The following is a 13,258-nucleotide window of genomic DNA, read 5'->3' as shown; positions in this document are numbered from 1 at the left end:
AAAAAAAAAAAGTAGAGATCAATTTTTTTAAATTTATTATTTAAAAATTTTAAATATCATAAATATGAATATAAAGTAAATTAATTAAAATGAAAAAATACATCATGTCCTTTTCATATGATTTATTTTGTGTGAATTATATTTTTACTTTTTTTCTACACTTTCGTCTTATGACATATTCATCTTATGTCTTATATGACATAACTGTGCTCTATGAACAAATTAAAAATTAAAAAAAGTGGGTTTACAGAATATGTGGATATTAATAAAATAAGAATTTCTAATGAGCTACTTACAATGATGTAATACTAGGTCCAATTGATCTATACATTGTAAATAAAAATAATAAATAATAAATATTATATTTTATAGTTTATAGTTTTATACCTTAAACAGTGGTCGCATATGTAACATATGCGTGTGCGTTCGAGTGAAAGAGTACCTAATCTCCAATGCATTTACACTCACTTATAAATAACAATAATTATTAATTTATTACTAAGTACTAATACTAACACACTGCATAATGCGTTGAATCATGAAATTACCTACACATTAAAAATCCTACAAAAGGATTACAAATTCTTAATAAATCCCCCATTCCTCATTAAGTGATTTTTTCTATATACCTACGATATTTATTTAGATATCATTATTGAATATATCATGATATTTATACTTGATATTGATATCGAAAATAGTTTAAAAAATCTAACGATATCGATATTATATCGAAGTATCAATATCGTTTGAGACCCCTATTATATAATATCTAATAGTGAATTATATTATTTAACTTTATAAATTTCCTTTCTAGGATCATTTAATTTTGGATCACCTCAAATAACTGCAACTGGTAAGTTTAATATAATTAATATTATGAATAATACTAGCATTAAATTAATACATTTTTAATCTCATTTTTGTATATGTTTAATTAAGTTATGCCAGGATCTAGCCAACCATTATTTTCAATGGGAACAGCTCCTGCTGGTGAAAGACGTAAAGCTAAAGCAGTTAGAAGACGACAATAATTAAATATGAACTAACTTTTTAATTTTTAAAATACTTATATTTTACCTATGTAAATGTATATTTTGAACTAACTCAACCAGACTATTGAATTGTGGTTTAGAAGTCATTAAGACTGACTTAATTTTTCTAAATATTCAATCTAGAATAATCAAATAATTATAATTGCATTATACAATACATTTTAAGTTTTAATGACAAAATAATTTGAACCATTTCAAACAAGCTTTTTAAAAATTATATTTGTTATTTTGTTATCGGAAATTTTTATTTAATAATTATGTTACCTTAGGATTTTCATACAATTTAAATAAATTTAAATGATAATAATGTTTTATCTATATATTATATTAAATATTTTAATGTTTATTATGTTTTACATCTTCAAAAATTGCAATTATTAATATGTATTTGTATAATGTAAATATTCAAACCAATATTATTGTTTCTTTGTGTTACAAAAATTGAAAATAAGGTAAATGATTCAATTATTTTTAAATATTTATTTGTATGTATAATGTAATATAGTTTATTAATTTAAAATTGTAACATGTAAAATATTATTTTAGAAATTTTGGTGTTTAATAACTTTGTAATTATATGATGTATTGTGCTAATATTTTGTTAATTAGTATTGTTTATCCATTTATTCAGTAGAAATATTTGGTTTTTCAATTTTTTTAGTTTTTATTAAATTTAAATAAAAAATACTAATTGGTACTTAAATATTTTAAAATGTCGGTAGTAACTAAATGTTGACGAATAACGGGTGTTTGTCCTTGGTAAGTACATAAGATCACTAATGTCTTATGAATAATATAGTATAAATATTATTAAAACTATTTTAAAATGCTGAAAATACATTTTTAAATTTGGTAGTTGGGTGAACTCTCAAAGAATTTAATACCCAATCTGCCTAAAAAATTATTCAGTCTCCCCCCTAGTGGCAGAGGGGTTACTAACTACATGAAAAACACTGGGATCTAACTAGACTAAATAAGACCCAACTAGTAAACATCGTATCTTATGTAGTTAAGTACCTGTTTTAATTTTTAAAGTATTTTAGCTTAAATAAAATTGTATATCTACTAATTCTAAACTTTTAAATAATTTAACTAAATAAACCTATAATCAACCTTTAAATATACATTTTAATCATTAAATATATGTTTAAAAAATACATTTTATTTTATTCATAGACCAAGAACATAATATTGTTGGTACAGCAGTTGTTTATGTAGAAAACATTCAAGATAAAGAAATTGATAAGTAATTAATTTATTGTAATTTTTAGACTGATGGTAACTATCCAATGTACCTACCTATATGCATTTTTATATTGGTACCTATTATTATTTTACTGTTATTATAATAATTATTTATTACAAGAATGTTGAGTTTAAACGTTTCTTATTTGGAACATCTCTTGCTTACATTGTTATGTAATGATACGTCCCTCCATGTGTAATTTTATATGCCTAATTAAATTGCATTTTTTACTAAATTGACAATTACAATGTGCGTACTCATTTGAATAAATTAACTAATAAAAAAATTAAAAAATTTCAAACTAAAAAAAAACGTTTTGCTATTTAAAAATTTTTAACGATTATAATATTATAATAATTGATAATATATTTGCTTTTGTGCTGTCTCTAGACGTTCGTACAAACTTCATTAAATTTTTTTCATAATATATAAGTCATTAGTTTCAACTCACCATTATAATAGTTTACACTAAAATAATTAATCACTTTTTAACTTTTTTAGTGCATTTTTATCATAATTTAATTTTATAATATTTCATTTTCATAGGACTTGGGTCTTCACTTGAGTTGAAAAATTTTAATGATAACACTGAGTTCAAATTATTTATTAATAATGATCCGGCAATATTAAACAAAATTTTTACATTTTCATACAATTTAAAAAAACTAGTTTTAAAAAAAGTACCTTGTTAGTCTGATTATAAATTAATGCCGGTTATATATATGTCCCTAAAACTAATGGTAGTTATTTTATACCTGAAAGGTATATTATAACGATATCAGATGGAACATCTGTGAAGTGAGACTAGATGTCATAATAATTAAGTGAAGATAAAGGTTTATTGTTAACTGAACATGATTGGCGGGGCGGAGAGAAAAGTTGTTGGACAACAAATGGTTTTAATTCATGGAAAAAATCTACATTAAAGTTAATATCTCATGAAACTTCATATAAACACTTTGAATGAACACATTCAATTAAAATTATTAGATAATTGCTTACCATTACTTCCTGCACTCGAAGAAAGTAATAAAATAATGGTAGCTACAAATAGATTCATTGTAAATCATATTTTTTATATTACCATTACCTTACAAGACACTGTCTTGCATTTCACGGACATGGAAAAATTGGAAATGTTAAGTTAGGTAGTAGAAAATTAAGTTGAAGGTAATTTTAAAGGCTTAGATAGTAACTTTTCCGGCAAAATATTCCCCAAGTTTAGCAGTTTATAGGTATACCTAACAGGTCTCCGTACTAAAAAAAAAATGTGTTTACTTTTGCTTCATGTATGCTTGGGGATCATGGGATATGGGATCATATATTCATAAAGTAGTGACTAAGAGTTAAGGGAGCTCATATCTTTCTAGGGAGTAAACAAAATAATTTCACATGACATAACTGATTTTCTTGGAAATTTAAACCAATTAAACTTATTTTACCCTGAAGTCATAAATTATCAATCATTTTTAGTAAAATTGCACCCACCACTAAAAAATACTAGATCCATCATTGTATAGAATTCTTTGTACTACGAAAAGCCGCCTGCGGTGTCCATGTATTCGTATCCGACAGCGTTTTCCAACATTTTTTCGTTCTCATATTCGTCGTTTCAAAACGCTTATTGATGATAAATTATACAACGATTTGTTTAGATGATTTGTTTTCATTATGTTTAGATTTTATTTATTAAATCATGTATAGTTGTCAACTGAATTATATCCGGTTTCGCGCGGAAAAGTCGTGGCCGGGTTACATATGATTTTAAGAACCGCAAAATGTTAAACTTCGATTAGATTTTTATGTATTTTCGTTCTATTTGTATATAAGCGTAAAAAAATTACAATTATTGATGTTGGATGTAACAGATATCACTAGTAATTATTGTAAAATATATGCTGGTCGAAATCTAACTGACTGTTATGTTATACAAATCAACAAAACAAAATTAGTTCATTACGTTTTTTAATAGTACAGATATTAGTAAGTGAATCAATTTGATGGTTTTTCGATTTTTTTTTTTTTTTTACGCATTTGATCATCCAGACAAGATGGTGATTGATAATAAATCTATGGTGGTTGAATTAAAAAAGGACGGACAAGTCATGATGAAGAGCATATGATCAAGTTGTATCACGGTCGTATAACATTTTTTTAGTAAATTGTTAAGTAAAATTAAATAATTTATTTAGGTACTACTGTAAAACCTATTTAAGATGCTCTCAAAGGGGAAGTTGTAGAACCGCGTATTTTCTATTACGCTCTTTAAGCGTTTTATGCGGGATCTCGCCTGGTACACTTTAAAGTGTTTTAAACGGAATATTAGACAAAATAAATTAGAAAAAAATGTCATGTTATAACATTTTACTTATTATAAAATATTAATATTTAAATATAGAATGATGCATACACATTTACAACTTACAAGGTTGTTATATTAAATTACACATACATATTAAGTTAGATCAGTAGTGCCCAACCTGTGGCCCGTTACAATTTTTTTAAAAATGAAACAAAATGTTTAAAAAAAGTAAAATTATTATAAAATACGATTGTTTTTTTAAATCTATTAATTTACATTCGAGCATTTTTAAATAGAAATTTAATGATATAACCCATCCACTTAAAAGAGCGTACTGTCAAATCAATGTAACTTGAACATTGTATACCTACTATGTGTAATAAAATAACATTAATGTTATCAAATGTTATCAATGTTAATCAAATAATTATTTGATATTGATATTAATCGTACTTTTATATTTGGTGATCTGCTTTAAAATGATTGTTTATCAAAGTGGCCCGCTGAGGAAAAAAGATAGGAAATCACTGTGCCAGGTTATATTATTGATACTATGTATGTATCATTTTATAAAAAAGTGGTAATAGGTAGTTTATTGTTTCAATGAGTTTGTTCTATAATTATTTAATAAGAACTTTTCTGTTCTACATAAGTATATAAACATATTTTCGGGGTCATCAATCACAGTAACACAAGTTCCTGTCTCAATGAAGAAATTGATTGTTTACAAATTATAAATTGTTATTGGCATATTTAGTTATATATATTTAGTTATTATACGTTTTTTTTTAAATAATAAATGGTGTATTTAATAATAGTTAGCAGTAGTTTGATCATGAAATTTAGTTTTATAATAAGTTAAATTATATTGAATAGATAATTTTTACCTAGTAATTTAATGTAAAGTTTATTTAGTGTAGTTAACAATAATTATAATTATTTAGCATTAGTTAACTGTAGTTAATATAAGTTAGCAGTAGTTTGATCGTAACATTTAGTTTCATACTAAGTTAAGTTAAATTAAATAGATAATTTTTACGATAAAATTTAATGTAAGTTTTATTTAGTAGTAATTAAATATAATTAGAATAATTTAGATTTAGTAATTGCGTAGTTAATATTAGTTGGTTGTAGTTTAATCATAACATTTAGTATTATACTAAGTTAAGTTAAATTAAATAGATAATGTTTACCTAATAATTTAATAAGGGGTTTATTTATTAGTAAATAAATATAGTTAGAATAATTTAGATATAGTTAATTGTGTAGTTAATATTAGTTAATTTTAGTTTTATCATAAAATTTAGTATTATACTAAGTTAAGTTAAATAGATAATTTTTACCCAATAATTTAGCAGTAGGAAGTTAACTGTATTTAATTAAGTTAATATTAGTTAGGAGTTGTTTGATCATAGAATTAAGTGTTCTGATAACTGATAAGCATAGAGGAGGTTCAGTCATTTTTCTCAATATTTCAGATTTAAAAGTTAATATTATCCGTAAAATTATGTTTTATTAGAATTAAAACTAAATGCTCATTAGCTACATTTCATAAGTGATGATGAGTATGCTAGAATGTTGTCTGTGATGTGAAATATTGTTAGTTAAAAATTAAGGAGGCGAGGAAACTTACACTCACGAATACAGTATCTATAAAATTAATTATAAGGAGGAAATATCACAGTTTAATTTATTACGTATTTGACATTCTGTTCTGATATTTATTTTATCAAATTAAAGTCGAATAGACTACGGAAACATGCGTATTATTATTTATATACCTACTTATAGGCGCCGCTAGGAATTCTGTCAGGAGCATCACGCAAAGCATATGTGATGATATCTAAATAATGCTTAAATTATTAAAGTTAAATACGTAGGAATATTTTTTCAAATTGTGTGGAAATACATAATTATTTTCGTATTTTAATGCAGTCTACTAGAAAATATATTAATGATAATGATTGCTTCTATTCTACATTTATACATTTTATTCTTTACCTCCTTGCATTCCTCTCTCGGCTCCAATATACGAGTTATACCTGTGTAGCACTATTCATCCAGGAACTTTAAGCACTTTTTTATGCGTTATATACGATTAATCGTTGGTTTGAAAAACGGACACTGAAATACTAACAATATGTTATTTATATCGAACTAAGTGCGCTCCGCCTGAAAAACATTTAGTTTTTGTTTTATTTTATTATCTATTCTATCACAACACAAGATAATATTCCCGCTATATGCAATGAATTACAGTTGCCTGTATACGATAATATTTCAATGTTCATCCATCGCAGGTAATTCGATTAAAGGTAAATCCTTATAAAGTGTTCAAAATTCATAGAAAATGAACATATTTTTTATAATTTCATAACAATTTTTAATGTTATACTTATAAAAATATAAATAATTCATAAGCGAATAAAAATAATAAATATATTATAGTGAGTATCTAAACGGGTTATCGTCGCTGCAGCTGATATTCGTTTAAACATTTTATTCGTATCCGTGTAACCTAATTACCACAATTACCAGAAGTTTTCATTAATCGTCCAACTGTTTCAATTTTAGTAGACTTTTAAGATAAATTTGAAAGTAAAGAGATGTATTAGTACACATAAATAAATTAATAATCGTCATTAAATAGTGTATATATATATATATAATAAGTATGATATAATTTATTTTGGTTAACTAAAAATATTTAATATTAATAATTGGTTTCCTCATACAATAATTAGTATTAGTTAGAATAATCAGATGTCGATGGTGTATTTTGATTGAATTGGATACGTTAATCATGATAATTATTGTGTTTTAAGTATGCATATTTTAAAATACATAAATTATCATGGATTAAATGATTAACTATTTTAAAATAAGTCAATAAAAATAGTTTTTTAATGTTTCATAATGTATAATTAATATTATTCATATTTCTTGTAAGTCTTATCAGAATGAAAAAATTCTCTAATTTATTATATGTATACACATATGTATATAACATAATTATAAATTCAATTATAATAAATATAAGCATTAAAATAATTCCAGATCAAAATTAATAAATATTTTTAATTAATTTCTGTGTCTTTCACCCTTTTCCGGTTTACGTACATTTTATATAAATATATATAAAGTATAAACTCAATTAAAATCAATTAAAGTGAATTACACCTCGAAAATAATATTTCCGGATTCCTTTAACTTCACACAGTATAATAGTGCAACAGTTACACACACATACACACATATATGTATATACATAAATATTTCGGTAGGACGTCGTTAATAATTGTTTATGACATGTCCTTTTCTCAACTTTTACGCGATTTATCTTCATTAATGGTATTTTCACGTATAGCCGAACACAACAAATTTAATTTGCAGTTATGCCTACATACATGGTCGTTGTATTTATATTATATATGTATATAAATCTCGTATCACAGTGTTTGTGACCATACTCCTCCAAAATGGCTTAACCGTTTTTAATGAAATTTTGTATATACGTTTGGTAGGTATGCGAATAGGTTTTTATCTATTTTTTATACTTCTAAATGCTATTGTTTAATAAATCGTAGTTTAATTATTTATAACCCGGTCGATAACTGCGCAATTGAAAATGAATTATTAAATGATACTATTAAAAAACTATTTATTTTATTTTTTGTATTAAATGACGGTTATTGCATAAATATTAAACAACAAGATCCCGCAACAGGTGCCGAAACAAACAAGAACGTTAGTTCGAAGGATTAATATGCATATCAGTTGATGATTAGATGCGATCAGAACAACGTTATTCTACGATGTCTTGAGTTTGGTGAACAATTCATGGTTGACATGTATGTAAAAATAGAGAGAACGATTACGATACTTGCGATTCAATCAAAAAAAGCTGCGTGCGGAAGATTCTCAAAACAATTGTTAGATATCGGTGATGGGAAAGTTACTACAAATGAAACGGGATGCTCACAATTGAAGGAAATAGGGAGGACCCCTATTTCTAAACCATGATTAATGTACAACTTTTATACCAGCTTATAGCTGTCACACGTGGTATAAAAAAAAACCTAAAAAAGAACATAAAAAACATTGACCATATCAAATTGTTATTAAATCATCAAATATGTATATGTTCAGATTCAATGGGTCTGTTTGTGTACTAGAATTTTTTAATCCCTAGTGCTCACAGTTGTCAGATGTTACGTGACAAATTATTTGAAAAAATAACAATAGGTCCTTAGAGGAAAAATTCTGATGGTTAATTTAATATTAAAATTTGATAAATTATATTATACATACCAATAAAAGCTGACTTTTAGTAATATTTAACAAACAAGCACTTACAGTTTACCTACTAAAAATTAAGTAATGTAATAGCTTAACCGGAAATGATTATCAATTTTGGTGCAATTGCAAGCAATTATAAGTACCTACGTAAATCAGTAAAATATGATGTTAGACGTACCATATCCTAAGATTAATGCTATAAAAAAACTTAAATATAGTATATTATTGAGTCAATTTGAATCTTATTGAAATGTCTCTGTAAATTATAAGCGTTTGTAGATTTATTTGATAAAACGCTATCGTAAACTTACTTTTGTATATCACTACATTACTTACAGATTTAAGCTCCAACAAAAAAGTAGACATTTTCGAATACCATGTATATCCACGTGTACGCTTCACTACACCACTGATTATAAGTGCGTAGGTATACTATAAGTGATTGAGTTTTATTTTTTTTAAATTTTATTTCACATTACGTTTGAACAAACTTGTCAAATTGTTTTTTTCACTAAAAGACAAAACTTGTCGAAGAAATACTCACGTTTATTCATGATCTCCAAGTGTTTGGATTATTTATAGGTAAAAAACACAGAAACGTAGAAATGGTTTTTCAAATACTGTAGCATTTTATTGATATACTGTTATTAATAATATTTCCAAAATACTCCAAATTTACGTTATTAAATATTTTTTTGATAGACGGTACTAAATAAATTATTTTGTTGATTAATCCTCAACACATTCACTTATGTTAAATTATTTCACAAACCTCATACATATAATTAACCAATATAATTGTTTTTACTTCCAATTACATTACGTACGTTATAGAATACTTTATTTTAATTTTAAAATTATGAAATTACTCCGGACATTCATAATGGATTCTACTAAAAATAATTTCTTATTTTAGAATAACAGGTTGTAAATTATAATATTTTCAATTTAAAATTAGTTTTTTCTTATTCATGTAAATATAGTATTATAATATAAATATAATTTATAATAAATAAATGCATTTTAGTTATCTTAGTGTTATTGTAACGGAAGTTGTATTTATGATAATAATATTCGTCCAATACGTTTTAAAAAAGTTTTCTTCGTTCTATAGTATTTTTTGATTACATTTTTTTTTTCGTTTTTGAATTAATCTTAAATTTTCATAATGATATAAAAGGAGGAAATATCTTATATTTAAAGAAAAACACTTTTATATCTTCTCAAATAAGAAACCTTACACAAATTGTTACAAAAGTCGTTTTAATGATAGGGGGCATTTTTCTTGAGGTAAGTAATCTATAAAAAGTATTATTTTGAGATTGGATTGTATAAAATATTTCTGATATTAGGTTAAATAAATTAAATTAAAGAAATAAAAAATAACATATTTTTAAATTATATTAATAGTTGTCTATAATATGAATAATTACGAAAATGTATATGCTTTCTAATAAAAAAAGTAGGAAAACAATAATAAAATATCTAAGTTTTAACTATGTTTAAACATATTTTATTTTAATAGCGATAAAAGTATATATATATATATATAAAGAAGAAAAAAAACATAAAAAAGTAATAGTTAGATATGTTAAATACACTTCAAGTACAATTAACTTTTATAATGTTTTATGTTAAATATAAAACATTAGAACATGATCAGTTATACATATTTGGTAAAAAACTGAATACGTGTAGTTTTCAAATTGAGAATAAAGATGATCTAGGAAATTTGAAGAAAAAAAATTAAACCTGTTTATTTTTAAACTTAGAGTCAACATATCAACCATGCTATGATAAAGAATATATTAAAATTTGTTTAAAAATTTAAAATACAAATTGTTTAATTTTCATGGGGTACTCGACTCATTGAACTGATAATATAAAACTTGTCTATCATATAATTTTTTTATAATATTTTTTTATTTTTGTGTTAAAACTAAAAAAACACAATTAAACAAATATTCTAAAAAATGGAATCAAATGTTTTATCATTTTTTTTGGGAAAACAGAACCATAAGTTAAAGTATTGGATTCGTTGTCAATGACAGTAATGTATCATCGTCAAACATTTGGCCTGTGCACATGTGTAAGCAAATTTTACATAAAACCGTGGGAGCACGATGATTCATGATCGAGTTTCCTGTGTCTGATTGGCATGAATAAAAACGTGCATAGTTTATAATAAGTTAGTGCAAGGATATTTTCAAGTTTATTTTAATAAAGTATTATTTACCCGATCTTTGTGTTCTAAAGATATATAATATAAACGCGACACAGTGGCGACGGTTATTATTATTATTATTATTATTATTATTATTATTATAGTTAGTGGACGTTACGATAAATCTACTACGATTTGGTCACTATCGACTGAGGTCGGTTGATTAATGAGCGAAAGTTCTGGTTAAAAATATATATTTCTCGTTACAAATATATTATGGCACAGTGGCCATGGATACTGTTATATTAAAAACGGGTCTTGTCGTCATCGTTTTGAATAATATGCCGTAAACTTGGCAAATCGAGAGCTACGCTATAATACCGTCGAAATAATATCTTGAGAAATTATTGTGTAGCGTTTAAAATAATGTTTGCAAAACAAACGGTATAAATGGGCCCATACTGAAAATGATAACCGTTGAACCGTGAAAAATGTTAAGTGTCAGTTAACAAATATAAATAGTGTTGAAATTTTAGTTTTTTGTAAAAGATGTGTAAAAATCTATATTAATCATTAGACACAGGGGCATAATTAAGGGGAGATAAAGATATATATATATATACTTCTCAGAGTCTATATGTATAATGTGTGTATTTATTTATTAATTTGTGGTTTGTGGGATTGTGTTTTGTCGTACTGACATCACGACTAAATATATTAAATAGAATTAATATAAGGAAATCAATAAATAAAACATGGAAAATACTGATAATAAGAAATAATGACTGAGGACTGCAGTTAATACGCCGATAAAGTTATAATTTTATGTAGTTACTATTGTTGAGGTTGACGGTTGACGTTGTAATATAAAATATTATTTGTACAATTGTACACGTAGTGCTCGACGGTTTTTACGTTATTAATGATTTGAATATATTATTATTAAATTTAAAATTATTTATTTCTTTATAACTGTAATTCTAATTCGTTATAAGTTTATGGATAGTAAAAAAAAAAGTACAATTCTATATTTTTTTTTAAAAAAAAAAAATCTAATGAAGACAAAAATACAGATAGTACTAAGGTGATACAATTAGTTTAATTAAATATTTAGGATACTTAATAATGAATTACTTAACTATTTAAATATTCTAATAGGTATAGACAATAGGTATATAATATTTTTAAATTTTACAGGAAATTGAGAATGATCACCATTTATCTAAAGATACTGAATATTTTTATTTTTATTTTTTTTATTTAAATTACATAATTTATACGATATAAGTACAATAAGCGTAAATGATAATAAGAATATAATATAAACGTTGAGGATTTGAGTTGGAGAAGCCGCCCACTGATGACACTCCTTAGAGCGTTATACTATACGTTTATAAAGGGTTAAGTGAAAAGGTCACGACACCATTTTCTTATCAGCCTTTTGAGGGGGTTTTCAGAAACGGATGATATTAAATCTTTTGGGAGGTTTTTTAAAGAATTATGGTTTTGAGTATAGTAATTCATAACGATTTGTACGGTTGTTTTCATTTTTAGATGGGAGTTTAAGGTTTGGTTTGTAACATAGGATGGGGCAGTAGTTAGGCGGAATATTTTATTTTGAGTTATTTGAATTTTGTTTAGGTTGGATTTTTTGGTGGATTCCTAAATCTGTATACAGTATATCCAGTTTTATTGGTTTTAAAAGAATTTTATAAAGGTTTAATTTTATAGGAAGTGTGAATTTTAACTTTGATTTTTGTGCAGTAGATATGGTTTGACCAGTCAAACTTTTTTATCGAAATGTACTTCGAAGTATTTTGTTGTATTCGAGGTTAGTATTGCTATACTATTTAATTTTATTGGGGGGGGGGGCAGATTTTATGTTTGAGCGTATAGGTTATATGCCATGATTCAGTTTCGTTAATTTTAACCAGTTTTTATACCACGATTCAAGTTCAAAAAAGTGGGATTGAAGATTTTCAGGAGTCGTAAAAGGATTTTTGTGAATGGAAAAAATGGCTTTATCGTCAGCGTATTCGACTACTATGTTATTTGGTGAGATTGGTTGGTCAGTAATAAAAATTTTAAAGAAAAGTGGTGTAGTTATCGCCTTGTGGAATTCCTGCATTTATTGTGGATGAAGTTGATAAACTTGTGCAGTATCGAACAGCGAATTTTCGTTCATCAAGGTA

The 13,258-nt window shown here is 25.1% G+C and overlaps 1 protein-coding gene across 4 annotated transcripts in view; it reads left to right on the top strand.

The window, feature by feature from the left end:
- The window catches only part of LOC112684835 (nuclear pore complex protein Nup153-like), an 8,962-nt gene extending 7,749 nt beyond the window's left edge, over positions 1–1,213 (top strand). For all 4 annotated transcript variants that reach the window (XM_025556537.1, XM_025556539.1, XM_025556538.1 and 1 more), the window contains 2 exons: positions 818–856; positions 943–1,213. In XM_025556537.1, the coding sequence (XP_025412322.1) occupies positions 818–856; positions 943–1,034 (131 nt within the window). In that variant the 3' untranslated portion in view covers positions 1,035–1,213. The remainder of the gene's footprint in view (positions 1–817; positions 857–942) is intronic.
- The last annotated feature ends 12,045 nt before the right edge of the window (positions 1,214–13,258 follow it).

The sequence above is a fragment of the Sipha flava genome, unplaced genomic scaffold, assembly GCF_003268045.1.
Source record: "Sipha flava isolate LNK unplaced genomic scaffold, YSA_version1 258_pilon_pilon, whole genome shotgun sequence".
Lineage (NCBI taxonomy): Eukaryota > Metazoa > Arthropoda > Insecta > Hemiptera > Aphididae > Sipha > Sipha flava.
This window is presented reverse-complemented; position numbering and strand designations above follow the sequence as displayed.